General features: G+C 24.3%; 1 protein-coding gene across 1 annotated transcript in view; it reads left to right on the top strand.

The window, feature by feature from the left end:
- Positions 1 to 5,845, top strand: part of LOC134837895 (lachesin-like) — a 79,929-nt gene extending 74,084 nt beyond the window's left edge. Inside the window, exons 11-12 of the mRNA XM_063853288.1 lie at positions 4,329 to 4,388; positions 5,667 to 5,845. Of these exons, the coding sequence (XP_063709358.1) occupies positions 4,329 to 4,388; positions 5,667 to 5,845 (239 nt within the window). The remainder of the gene's footprint in view (positions 1 to 4,328; positions 4,389 to 5,666) is intronic.
- The last annotated feature ends 8,863 nt before the right edge of the window (positions 5,846 to 14,708 follow it).

Below are 14,708 nucleotides of genomic sequence, written 5' to 3'. Positions count from 1 at the left end.
TGCCTCAAAATGGAATATGTTATGAAATTAAATATAAGAGCGCTCAATTGTTGGTCATTGACTCGATTTATTTTTTTTTTTCGCAAATAAAAGTTTCCTCTTGTGAAAACTTGCTTTATTTATGCGAAATCGGGACATGTTCACACAAAGGAGAGTCAGGTAGAAAATTTTTCAAATTGGAGTGAATAGAGAGGCAACTTTGAATATGTTATGCATGCAGCGTACGGCCTTTACGAACGGGACTTAATATCCAATTTATGTTTCATTGAATAATGAATTTAAAACGAGGGAAATTGATATGAATGCTCCATGCTCTTGTGTGGCAATTTTGAAGCTGGCTTTTAAAGGGAATCTATTTAGAATTAGAGTGAAGTGGCGATTTAGATAAGAGTTTGTTTGAGAAAAATCAATTGGTTTGACTTTTGGAGTTTAAGAGGTCAGGATTTGATGAAAAAATTATTTTTTTGGTTTAAAAAGTGACAAATTTTAATAGATCTGACTTTGAGCTATCTCTAAAAGATGATTTTTAATTTTTTTTTCACTTATAGAACTTTAAGTTTGTCTTAAAATTTGAAATTAATCTCATTTTCAAATATTAAGACAAATTTTTAGTTCTATAGATGAAAAAAATTACAAAAAATCATCTTTAAAGATATTCAAAAGTCAGATCTATCAAAATCTGTCACTTTTCAAACCAAAAAAAAATTATCCAATTTTGTCAGTTTTCATCAAAACCCAATTTTACCGTAAACAATCAGAACTTGATCGGTATCAATCATGAAAAATCTCTCCTAATTAACGTCATAATGACATCTGTCATTCTTCTCACTGCCATCCAATGCCAAATAATCACCCCATTGACCCTAATTACATTTCGACTCCGACATTCTTTCCGATTAAGTAATGAAGTCTTTGTCCCATAATTCGTTCTCTTCTACTCTCCGTTTCGGACTGGACCTGTAAGGATAATAAAAGAAGAGGAAACATGCATAAAAAACACATTTCTTTTCGTTGTATCCTTCAAGCTGTCGAACGTTACGAATATGTTGCGAATGTAAATTCAATCAAAACGTGATTAGAATAAGCAAAGAAAAAATCCTGAAAACTCTTTTTTTATGCCGTTCGTCTATTCTATTGTGATTGCAATGATTTTGTATCACCGATAAGTATATAAACTGCCTTTTCTCTGATTCTTTTTTCTCACAGGAGACACGGAGAGAAAGAATTGAGAAAAGGGATGAAGAAAAAAAATCTGTAACAAGTAGTCAAAAACAATCCGAATGATATGAAAATGTCGATTACGTTCGTCGTATTTGTTATGCGAAACATTTTCAGTGAGCCATTCTGAACGAATGGGGATCTAATAAAATCTCGGAAAACACACAACGAAACATTATGCCATGAATGTTTGGAGATTATTTTAACGTTTTTGAAGCACTGTGGATTGATGAGAGATGAATTTCAGTCCTTCGAAGGGATTTGTTGAGATTTATTTTGATCTTTTTGAATCAAGTTTCGAAGTAAGGAGCTTCTTAAGAGCTAAAAGAAACCTCGAGAGAGTTTAAATAGGATTCAGAAGAGATCTATAAAAACCTCATGAGAGTTTAAATTAACTTCAAAAAGATCTAAAAATCATATAGATCTCTTTGAGGTTAGTTTAGACTCTCATGAGGTTTTTATAGATCTTTTTTGAAACCATGAAGTTAATTTGAGGTTTCTTTTGATCTCTTTTGAAGGTATACAATACAATATTTATTTAACCAGGACTTAAATTTATACAATAAATGACATTAATTAAAGGGACTTGATTACTAACTAATCATCTTATATAAAACATCTTATATGAAGCTTCTTCAAACTCTTTTGAAGTTCAATGAAGCTTCTTCAAAAGACTCTCTAAATTGAAGTTAAAGAAAATTCTAAAAATCTCTCTGAAGAGTTCGAACTCTTTTAAATTCAGAAAGAGGCTTTTAAAAAAATAAGAATCTAAAAATCTTTCTGAAGTTGATTTGAACTCTCTTGAGGTTCAATGGAGCTTCAAAATGACCTCAAAGGAGTTCGAACTAAATTCAGAAAGATTTAAAAAATCCTAAAAATCTTTCTGAAGTTAATTTGAACTCTCTTGAGGTTCAATGGAGCTTCAAAATGACCTCAAAGGAGTTCGAACTAAATTCAGAAAGATTTAAAAAATCCTAAAAATCTTTCTGAAGTGAATTTGAACTCTCTTGAGGTCCCTTCAGAAAGATTCAAAAAGTTTTCTGAAGAAACTCATTTGAGAAGTTAGTTTGAACTCTTTTTAGATCTCATTGAAGTTAGTTTCAATTCTCTTCATGTTTCCATAACCTCTTTTAAAATTATTCAAAGCTTCGAAAAAATTCCATTTCCTCGCCACAGACTTCCCAATCTTTACATCCACGTATGCTTTGTTACAAAAATCTTGCAGAAGTAATAAAGAAATCTCAATGGATTGTAAATTGGCACACATTTATTTCCTCATCTTCTTTTTCCATTCAACTTGTCTCTCCTCAGTCCAACGTCGGTTATTTATTCATCTTTTCTCTTCTCTCGTTGCATTTCCTCGTTTTTTTTTTGTTAACGCAAGCATGAAAAGAGCACAAAAAGCGATTGACATACTTGTTCTCATTAAAACCGTCACACAAACAAACAAGCAAATCTGATACGCTTTCAATAAATAACAAATGGATCAAAATACAGATTGTGTGTGTGCTTGAAATGGAGCAAGAAGAAAAATATGAGTGACGTGTAATTTATTCACAAAACATGTCTCTCTATCAACGACGAAGACACGCAAGAAATGAAGAAATTTCAGATACATCCTTCGGCAGATTTCTTCGATTTTTTTTTTCATAATAATGACGATGTTTGTTGGTTGAACGGTTGATATATGAAAAATTATTATTATTAAAAGATCTTTTTGACACACGTTCGTCGAGCTAAAGAAGAAGAAAAAAAAGAAAATATTTTTTACGATTGAATTCAGATTGACAAGCGGGAAGATATTGAAAAAATATGATGTCAAAATAGAAAAAAAATGTATAAAAAAAGGAAAATCAACAGCAGACAAAAGAATATTTTTGTTATTAAGAATCTTGTAGAGAAACGAATAAATAATCATATAAATGATGCGGCTTTTTTTTTTTTGCTCAAAGCTTTCTGGAGGGAAAAGACGTCTCTGTTTTTGTTTGTTTGTTTGATGATTATTTTATTATTATCCATGGAAAAATATTTGAAATACGAAATGATGAAATAAAATAATAAGAGCAGATGGTTCTCCCGTCATAATCCATCTCTGTGATGATCTGTTGCGGTGACAGGATGAGACAAGAATTTGACGCATTTTGAATAAAATTTGAATGGAAAATGTTAAATTATGCTTAAATTAACGTCTTTTTAATAAGTCACGTGGTTAAAAAAAATTGAAATGTGCATTGGGATAAAATTTCAAAATTCTCATTGGGGTTAAAAATTTAAAAATTAAAATTAAAAATATTATTTTGTTTAAATTATATTTAAAAAAGTAATTGGGATAAAATTTTAAAATATGTTTTGGATCAAAAAAATTAAGAAAAATAATTTAATTTAATTAAAATTTATAAATCAAAAAATTTTCTATAATTAAAAATTAATTATGTAAATTTCGTACAAATTATTTTTAATAAGTCACGTGGTTAAAAAAATTTAAATGTGCATTGGGATAAAATTTCAAAATTCTCATTGGGTTAAAAAATTTAAAAACTTAATTAATAATTATTAAATTTAATTAATTAATTAATTTTTATTAATTAATATTAAAAATATTTTATACGAATGAATTATGTTTAAAAAAGTCACGTGGTTAAAAATTTTTAAAATTTCTATTAAGATGAAAATTTAAAATATTAATTTGGTAAAAAATTTAAGAAAATTCAATTAAATGAAAATTATATAAATTAATGGAAAATTTTCAAAATATACAATGAAAATTTTTATGTAAACTTTTAAAATGGTCACGTGGTTTAAAATCAAAACAAATCAATTTCTAAGGAAAATTTTCTAAATTTATCTTATTGTCTGAAAATTTTCCTTGTTAATCAGTTTTTTTTTGTTCTCTCGTCTAAATGAATGACAGCTTTCTATTTTTCCAATGAAAATAGGATTTTCCGAGAAATCTTCTTTCAATTCCTCTTTCATTATGCCATTTTATTTACCTTGTTATTATCATTGTTTTATTCTATATCTCACTCGAATCACCCGAGAGCGCAAAGTATCGTAACCATAAATGCGGTTTTCATTGTTAAAACTCTTATTTTCTTTTCTCCTTTTTCCAGAAATCAAAATCCATGGCAGCAACGGGATCGGCGACAGTGACCAATTAAATATAATTGGAGGTAAGAAGCATCACAAACAATAACGCCACGTTACAAAAGATAAATAAAAATAAATAATAAAAATTCGAAAAAAAAGGAAAAAATTTCTTTTCTCCTCGGAGATGTCGTGACGTTTTGTGTGTCGCCGCCGCCTCCGTTTTCTATTCAATTTATTGAATTTGACATAATAGTGTTTTTCTTGCACAATTGATCGGATATAATAAAGCTATTTATTGCACTGTTGTTCGATTTTATTAACGAATGTCTTGGTTTCGTTGCGATTGTTCGGAAAAGTAGCGAGAACATTCGTTCATAAAATTGAACACAATTTAGCTTATAACTTATGTTGGCTTCGATGGTATTGTGATAGGGATGACAAGATTATAAAATTTATTTTAATTAAAAAAATTTTTTTTTCAATTTTTTTAATTTTATTTTTTAAAAATTTAAAATTTTTTTTAAATAAAAAAATGTTTAAAAATAAAATAATTTTTAAATTTAAAAAAAAATATTAAATTAATTAATTTATTTAATTTTAATTTAATTATTAATTAAAAATAAATAAAAATATTTTTTAAAAAAACAAAAAAAAAATATTTTTTAAAAATAAAAAATTGTTTAAAAAATAATAAAAATTTTAAAAAATTATTAAATTAATTTAAATTTTAATTAATTATTAATTTAAAATAAAAAAAAATTCTTAAATTTTTTTTTAAAATATAATTTTTATTAATTTTATTTTTTTTTAATTTAATATTTTTTAAAAAAAAAAAATAAAAAAAAATTTTTTAAAAATTAAAAAGTTTAATAAATAATTTTAAAAATTATTATTTAATATAAAAATAAATTTAAAAATTATTTTTTAATTTAATTTTTAAAATTTTATTTTAATTTAAAAGTTATTTTATAAATTATAAAAAAATTATTATAATTCTAATTATTTTTTAATTTAATTAATTAATTAAATAAATTAATAATTAATTAAATTAAAAAAATTATTATAATTTAATTTAAAATTAAGAAAAAAATTAAAAATCTAAATTTTAAAATAAAAATTTAAAAAGTTGTCATCCTTAACAATCATCAGAGAAAGCCAAACCCATAAGAAAGCGCAAAACCGCCACAGAACGAAAGAAATAAAGAAAGGAGAAAAGCAAATACATTTTTCCTATTCATTTATTTGACATCCAATTTTTATATTTTATACTTTTCTTCATAATATTTTTTTCTCTTTCTCTTTTTTTCACAATTTTCCTCATCATCTTCATTGTTACTCCCACTAACAACACCAATAATCAGGATTAGCTGAAGCGACGCGTGATCGTGGCAATAATAGCGGTAGTAATAGTGTGATAAAAAGCAACATCTCAACATTTCTATTAGCGATGACATCTCTCGGGATTTATCTCGTGACATCTACCATATCATTAGTAGTTGTGAATAGTGCTCAGAATAATAAAGCTGTTGAAACCAGATGACACATTTCTTCCTAAATAAAAATTTATAAATAAATAAATAAAAAATTCTCTACAATCATATCCACAAAAAAAAAAAATATAAAATAGTCGAACCTTGTAAAAAAATATGCCAATTAAGAAAAATATCATCTTTGTAATTAAAGTAATTATAAATAAAAAATTGAATTAAAAAAATAGAGAAACGGCGATAAAGTTAGTTAGCTTAAAAATATGTCTTGTTATTTCATATGAAAAAAAAATATAAAATAAAATTTAATATAAAAGAAAAAATAAAAGATTTGTACATTTTAAATTGTAAGAAAATATAAATAAATAATTAAAAATAAATTAAACAGGTTAAATAGTTGATACTCTGTAAAAAATAATAAAATAAAGGTTCTTCTCACAATGTATTTATATACCGAGTCTGTGAATGTTTGGACAATCCTTTTTTGTTTTCTTTTAATTAAAAATCTAGTTTTCATGTGAATAGAGAACTTTTGCTTCCAATGTTTTCCTTTCAAATTTTTGATAAGTCTACCTTTATTTTTATTAAAAAAATTATTTTGTTAAAAAAATTTAAGGTCAGAGTTCATTTCATTTCAAACATCCAGACAAGAATCCAAAAAAAAATAACTAATTTTAAGAAAAAGAAAAGAAAAATCAATTAATAAAGAAAATAATGTAAGATAAAAGGAAAAAATAAAATAAAATGAAGATAAAACGAAAAAATCCAATAAAAGTTGTGTTTAATTGAATTATCTTGGAGAATTGCTCATTAAAGTGGTAATGAAAATGAGTCTCTGTCTGCAATCTGTCTGTGATTTTTGACCCATTTTTTGATACTAACATGTGTTAAGTGAAAAGGTAATGTGAAGAGAAAGTTTTCTTTAAATTAAGGTTTGTAACTTTTTTTTCGTTAAATGATTGTATTTTTTATTTATTTATTTTTTTTTTTTTTTATTTAAAAAAAAATTAATTTATTTTAAATAATAAATTAATTTTAATTTATTTTACACAATTTATTTTAACGAAAAAATAGAAAAATTAATTTTAAAATTTTTTAAATTCATAAAAATATTTTTAAAATTAATTTTAAAAATTTTTTGATGTTTAAAAATTGGAAAAAATAATTAAAATTAAAAAAAAAAAATAATTAATTAAAAATTCTTTAAAATTATTATTATTAATTAATTATTTTTTAAATTAATTTATTTTTTTTAATTTATAATAAAATTTTAATTATTTTAATTTAAATAGGTAAATTTTATTTAATTTATTTAAATCCTTAAATACTTAAATTTCTTAAATTTTATAATTATTTAATTAAAAAAATTATTTTAAAAATTTTTTTCTCAAATAAAACTATTTTTTGTATTTTTTTTTTTTTTTGAAACAAAGAGAATTTTTGTCTTAACTTTATTCCAACAAAACTATTCTTCGAAATAATAAAAACCTTTTGAAAACTATTCCGACTCACTTTTCAACTAATTTCCTCGAAGACATGACACAAAAACTTAAGACTTGAAGTGCCTTTCAATGTTCCTATCCTTCAAATAACTCATCACAAAAAAAAACTTTGAAGAATTTCTGACAACTTTTATATTGCCCTTTGTCCAAACAACAAGAAATCCAACTCATAAAATGAACAAACAAAAACTTTTTTTGGAAGACAAAAATTACTTTGAAGAACATATGAAGAACAAAACGAGGGACAAAGATCTTGCAAGGATCATCTTAAACGATGCGTTTGATTAAATTAACAAATTTACATTTCATGCTTCATAAACTACGAAATTTATTTTGCAACAAAAGAAAATTTCATGAAAAAAAATTTAATATAAAAATCCACAAAAAAAAAACAAAGTAAAATTTTCTTGCATTTAAAATAATAAATAAATTCATTTTGCCCGTTTATGCTGCTTATGCATACTTTATAAGCAAAAATTGTTAATAATAAAAATTTTCTTTTGGTCAGATAAATTCTTGGCTTTTTTTTCTTCATCTCTTTCTCAGAAGTCGTTTTTATGCAAAAAGCAAACAATATTCTGGATTGGATAAGAAAAGTTTCTTTTTCAAACAAAATAAATGGTTTTTGCGTTATTATCATGCGGAACATCTTAATCCCTGTCTCGTCGTCGTCGAAAATGAGATGCAACGGCAATTAAATCTACGTAGAATAACGAGAAAAATCTTAATTTAATCTCAATATTTGCATAAAAAATCAGAAGAGGAAAATTTCAGGAAAAACCCGTAATGATAACATTAAAAAATTAAAGAAAACATTTAAGGAAATTTTGTTTGTTTAATTCAGTTCTTGACTTCGAAACAAAAAAAAAATAAAAAAATTTCATTAAAAATTCCCTTTTAAAGTAAAGTAGTGAAATTAAATGAAACAAAAAAATTTTAAATTTATTTATGTTTTTTATTTAACTAAAAAAAATTCTTAATTTTTTCAAAATTTAATAATTATTTTTTTTTAATTAAAAAATAATTTTTTTAAAGAGATTTCATTTTTTTAACTAAAAAAATGTAAAATTAAATTAATTTAAAATGTATTAAATAATTAAATTAAATTAAATATAAAATTTAAATTTTTTTTAATTAAAAAAAAATTTTAAATAAATAATTCTTAAATTTTTTCAAATTTAATAATTATTTTTTTTAATTAAAAAAAATTTTTAAAAAGATTTCAATTTTTTTTTATATTTTAAACTAAAAAAAATAAAATTAAATTAATTTAAAATGTATCAAAATTAATTAAATTATATTAAATATAAAACTTTAAATTTAATTTTTATTTATTTTTTTTTAATTAAAAAAAATTTTAAAAAATTTAATTTTTTTTTAATATTTAAAATTAAAAAATATAAAATTTAATTAATATACCTGTAATTAAAAATTAATTAAAAAAAATATTTTTTTTAAATTAAAAATTAATATAAAATTTATGAAAAAATAAATGTTTTAAAAATATCGAATTTTTATTTGATTTAAATTAAAATTTTATTTAATTAATATTAAATAATTAAATAAATAATAAAAATAAGTAATTAATTAAATAAATAATTTTAAATTATTTAAGAAGAAAATTTCAGGAAAAACTCTCTTTCAGGAACTAAATTTTCCTCGTTTGTTAAAGAAAATTCATTTTTACACCTTGCTTGATTTGTGTTCAAAACGATTGGTCATTCAATCATGTGAGACTCGCACGAAAATCAATTCAATTCAGTTCACACATTCACAAATAGGTCGATAAAAACAATAGAATCGTTTATTTGACCAGATATGCAAATCATTGGCCATGAGGATATGAAGAGAAGAAAAGCGCATTAGAGTGTGCATAATTTTCTCGAGTATGAAGTAAATTTCGCAAACGAGAAAAATTCGATCAATTATCGCACAATGGAGATTTAGTGTCGAGTAAGCAATTTTGAAAATTTCAAATTTTCTAGCTATTTTTGCTTCGTCATTGCGCCATTGTGCAACGAGATGAGATTGAAGAGAAGAAAAGACAAAAGGATCTCAGTAAATCCTCTTTTTATCGTTTTGTGTGATTTTTTGATTAAAGACTCCGAAATTCGTTCATCAAACGCAGTGAAAAAGCAGCTTAGGGCATTTTCGGTGCAATTATCATCAACAAAAGCTAATTCGCTGCCACACACATTTTTAGGCAAAGGGCATGATGATGCGATAAAGACAATAGCTAAACTAATTCCATTGATTTTCGACCTCATATATTGCTTTTATCCGGAGCATTTTGCACAATAATAACAATAATAATGAATCAATACAAAACAATAATCATAGATAAATTTGCCAAGAGGTTTAAATATTCTGCATTATTAGTACTCCATTGTTTATAGGCATTGCTCTCTCTCCGTCTCTCATTCTCTGCCAAACTGTTGTTATTCAATCATTGTGTGCATTGTGCAAGCAATGGCAGATAATAATAAAATATAAACATAAATTAGTGCTGCTTCAAATATCCCGTGCCGCCGCCGTGTTTCGTGCTTTTGATATGGAATTAGTGCGGAATGGAGTGTCCAAACAACTTGAATTACATTAATTAATTGATGTAAATGCGATGACGACAATTATTGACATAAATTTTGAATGAATCATGAGGCGTAAGCAGTTCGGGGAAAGTATGTGACATTGGCGAGTTTAAAGTCAATATTGTTGATTCGTTTGTTGATGAATTGATTTAAAATTGTAGATTGAATTAAAGATACTGATACAACGATTTAAAAAAAAGTACCGTATTGTAAATAATTCTAAAAGAAAAAACTATTAAAATTAAAATGAACCGGAAAAATTAAAAAAATTAAGAGAAAAATAATTTTGAAATGAAGAGAATACAATTTCTCTAAAATTTTTGATATTTTGTAATTTATTTAATAATTATTTTTTTTAAATATTAATTTTTATTATTTTTTTCTACAGTTAAAAATAAATTAAAAAAAAATAAATAATTTTTAAATTAATAAAAATTTTTTAAAAATACATAAAATAAAATGTTTTTTTAAAACATAAAATTATTTTTTAATAATAAATTTTTTTTATTAATTTTTTGCAATTAATTAAAAAAAATAGAGAAGTAGTCGTCTGAAGAACGACATACTATCCCGCATTTCGATGTTATATATCTACGCTTTTTTGTACTCCTTATTTCAGAATTTTGTACTCCTCACTTCACATTTTCATACTCTTCATAAGCCTTTTAAAATTCCATACACCTCACTAACTTTTGAAACTGAAAATTTTCTTTGACCATTTTTAAAAACTTCTTTGCTATTTTGTCATAACGAGGATTTCAAAGCTAAAATTGAATAAATATGCATTCAAAAGATAATTTCCATGCATATCTTTGAAGAAAAAAAAAATAGAAAAAGAAGAAATTTTTTAATTCAAGTTTTAACAAACTTTTAATCCAAATGGTTAAAAATTTATCAGATGGGCTCTAATTTATTATTTTTAATCATTTTGCAACTCAAAACTGCAAAAAAATTGAAACTGAAAAAAAAATTTCCTTTGACATAGTTTTTTTTTAAAAACTAAATGCAAAAAAACTGTGTCAAAAACTGTGTCAAAGCAATTTTTGTCAAATTTCTCCAAATGGATAAAAATTTTGACATTTTTTCATTTTAAAAACTCAAAACTGCCAAAAAAAAACTAAATCAAAAACTGTTTTAAAAACTAAATCAAGAAAAACTGTGTCAAAGCACATTTTTGTCAAATTTTGCTCCAAATGGATAAAAATTTGTCAGAGGGCTCTCATTTATCATTTTTAATCATTTTATAACTTAAAACTGCCAAAAAATTGAAACTGAAAAAAAATTTTTTCTTTGACACAGTTTTGTTTTAAAAACTAAATCAAGAGCAAATTTTCGTGTTTCATCAATAGTGCAAAAAATGATTCAAAGAAATGTCAAAAACTGTGTCAAAAACTGTGTCAAAGCAATTTTTGTCAAATCTTGCTCCAAATGGATAAAAATTTGTCAGAGGGCTCTAATTTATCATTTTTAATCATTTTATAACTTAAAACTGCCAAAAAATTGAAACTGAAAAAAAAATTTTCTTTGACACAGTTTTGTTTTAAAAACTAAATCAAGAGCAAAAAAACTGTGTCAAAAACTATGTCAAAGCAATTTTTGTCAAATCTTGCTCCAAATGGATAAAAATTTGTCAGAGGGCTCTAATTTATCATTTTTAATCATTTTATAACTCAAAACTGCCAAAAAATTGAAACTGAAAAAAAATTTTTTCTTTGACACAGTTTTGTTTTAAAAACTAAATCAAGAGCAAAAAAAAAACTGTGTCAAAAACTGTGTCAAAGCAATTTTTGTCAAATCTTGCTCCAAATGGATAAAAATTTGTCAGAGGGCTCTAATTTATCATTTTTAATCATTTTTTTTAGTTTTTTTTTTCAAATCTTGCTCCAAATGGATTGAAAAACTTAACTCAAAACTGCCAAAAAATTGAAACTGAAAAAAAAAACACAGTTTTGTTTTAAAAACTAAATCAAGAGCAAAAAAACTGTGTCAAAAACTGTGTCAAAGCTTTTTGTCAAATCTTGCTCCAAATGGATAAAAATTTGTCAGAGGGCTCTAATTTATCATTTTTAATCATTTTATAACTCAAAACTGCCAAAAAATTGGAACTGAAAAAAATTTTTTCTTTGACACAGTTTTGTTTTAAAAACTAAATCAAGAGCAAAAAAACTGTGTCAAAAACTGTGTCAAAGCAATTTTTGTCAAATCTTGCTCCAAATGGATAAAAATTTGTCAGAGGGCTCTAATTTATCATTTTTAATCATTTTATAACTCAAAACTGCCAAAAAATTGAAACTGAAAAAAAATTTTTTTTCTTTGACACAGTTTTGTTTTAAAAACTAAATCAAGAGCAAAAAAACTGTGTCAAAAACTGTGTCAAAGCAATTTTTGTCAAATCTTGCTCCAAATGGATTGAAATTTGTCAGAGGGCTCTAATTTATCATTTTTAATCATTTTATAACTCAAAACTGCCAAAAAATTGAAACTGAAAAAAATTTTTTCTTTGACACAGTTTTGTTTTAAAAACTAAATCAAGAGCAAAAAAAAACTGTGTCAAAAACTGTGTCAAAGCAATTTTTGTCAAATCTTGCTCCAAATGGATAAAAATTTGTCAGAGGGCTCTAATTTATCATTTTTAATCATTTTATAACTCAAAACTGCCAAAAAATTGAAACTGAAAAAAATGTTTTTCTTTGACACAGTTTTGTTTTAAAAACTAAATCAAGAGCAAAACTGTGTCAAAGCAATTTTTGTCAAATTTTGCTCCAAATGGATTGAAATTTGTCAGAGGGCTCTAATTTATCATTTTTAATCATTTTATAACTCAAAACTGCCAAAAAATTGAAACTGAAAAAAAAATTTTCTTTGACACAGTTTTGTTTTAAAAACTAAATCAAGAGCAAAAAAACTGTGTCAAAAACTGTGTCAAAGCTATTTTGTCAAATCTTGCTCCAAATGGATTGAAATTTGTCAGAGGGCTCTAATTTATCATTTTTAATCATTTTATAACTCAAAACTGCCAAAAAATTGAAACTGAAAAAAAATTTTTTCTTTGACACAGTTTTGTTTTAAAAACTAAATCAAGAGCAAAAAAACTGTGTCAAAAACTGTGTCAAAGCAATTTTTGTCAAATCTTGCTCCAAATGGATTGAAATTTGTCAGAGGGCTCTAATTTATCATTTTTAATCATTTTATAACTCAAAACTGCCAAAAAATTGAAACTGAAAAAAATTTTTTCTTTGACACAGTTTTGTTTTAAAAACTAAATCAAGAGCAAAACTGTGTCAAAAAGCAATTTTTGTCAAATCTTGCTCCAAATGGATTGAAATTTGTCAGAGGGCTCTAATTTATCATTTTTAATCATTTTATAACTCAAAACTGCCAAAAAATTGAAACTGAAAAAAAATTTTTTTTCTTTGACACAGTTTTGTTTTAAAAACTAAATCAAGAGCAAAAAAACTGTGTCAAAAACTGTGTCAAAGCTATTTTGTCAAATCTTGCTCCAAATGGATTGAAATTTGTCAGAGGGCTCTAATTTATCATTTTTAATCATTTTATAACTCAAAACTGCCAAAAAATTGAAACTGAAAAAAAATTTTTTCTTTGACACAGTTTTGTTTTAAAAACTAAATCAAGAGCAAAAAAACTGTGTCAAAGCTATTTTGTCAAATCTTGCTCCAAATGGATTGAAATTTGTCAGAGGGCTCTAATTTATCATTTTTAATCATTTTATAACTCAAAACTGCCAAAAAATTGAAACTGAAAAAAAAATTTTCTTTGACATAGTTTTGTTTTAAAAACTAAATCAAGAGCAAAAAAACTGTGTCAAAAACTGTGTCAAAGCTATTTTGTCAAATCTTGCTCCAAATGGATTGAAATTTGTCAGAGGGCTCTAATTTATCATTTTTAATCATTTTATAACTCAAAACTGCCAAAAAATTGAAACTGAAAAAATTTTTTTTCTTTGACATAGTTTTGTTTTAAAAACTAAATCAAGAGCAAAAAAACTGTGTCAAAAACTGTGTCAAAGCTATTTTGTCAAATCTTGCTCCAAATGGATTGAAATTTGTCAGAGGGCTCTAATTTATCATTTTTAATCATTTTATAACTCAAAACTGCCAAAAAATTGAAACTGAAAAAAAATTTTTTCTTTGACATAGTTTTGTTTTAAAAACTAAATCAAGAGAAAAAAACTGTGTCAAAAACTGTGTCAAAGCTATTTTGTCAAATCTTGCTCCAAATGGATTGAAATTTGTCAGAGGGCTCTAATTTATCATTTTTAATCATTTTATAACTCAAAACTGCCAAAAAATTGAAACTGAAAAAAATTTTTTTCTTTGACATAGTTTTGTTTTAAAAACTAAATCAAGAGCAAAAAAACTGTGTCAAAAACTGTGTCAAAGCTATTTTGTCAAATCTTGCTCCAAATGGATTGAAATTTTTCAGAGGGCTCTAATTTATCATTTTTAATCATTTTATAACTCAAAACTGCCAAAAAATTGAAACTGAAAAAAATTTTTTTCTTTGACATAGTTTTGTTTTAAAAACTAAATCAAGAGCAAAAAAACTGTGTCAAAAACTGTGTCAAAGCTATTTTGTCAAATCTTGCTCCAAATGGATTGAAATTTGTCAGAGGGCTCTAATTTATCATTTTTAATCATTTTGCAACTCAAAACTGCAAAAAAATTGAAACTGAAAAAAAAACCGGATTTTTTGAGTTTCAACTTTTCGATTTTGAGATTTTCATTAAAAATGCTTGGTTTGGATTAAATGTATTATTTTAATTAAATGCTTGATTTTTCAAACTTTATTTTTCCATTAGACCGAAA

Source organism: Culicoides brevitarsis, chromosome 1 (genome assembly GCF_036172545.1).
Source record: "Culicoides brevitarsis isolate CSIRO-B50_1 chromosome 1, AGI_CSIRO_Cbre_v1, whole genome shotgun sequence".
In the NCBI taxonomy this organism is placed as follows: Eukaryota; Metazoa; Arthropoda; class Insecta; order Diptera; family Ceratopogonidae; genus Culicoides; species Culicoides brevitarsis.
Note: the sequence above shows the minus strand (reverse complement) of the source record. Positions and strands in the feature narration are given on the sequence as shown.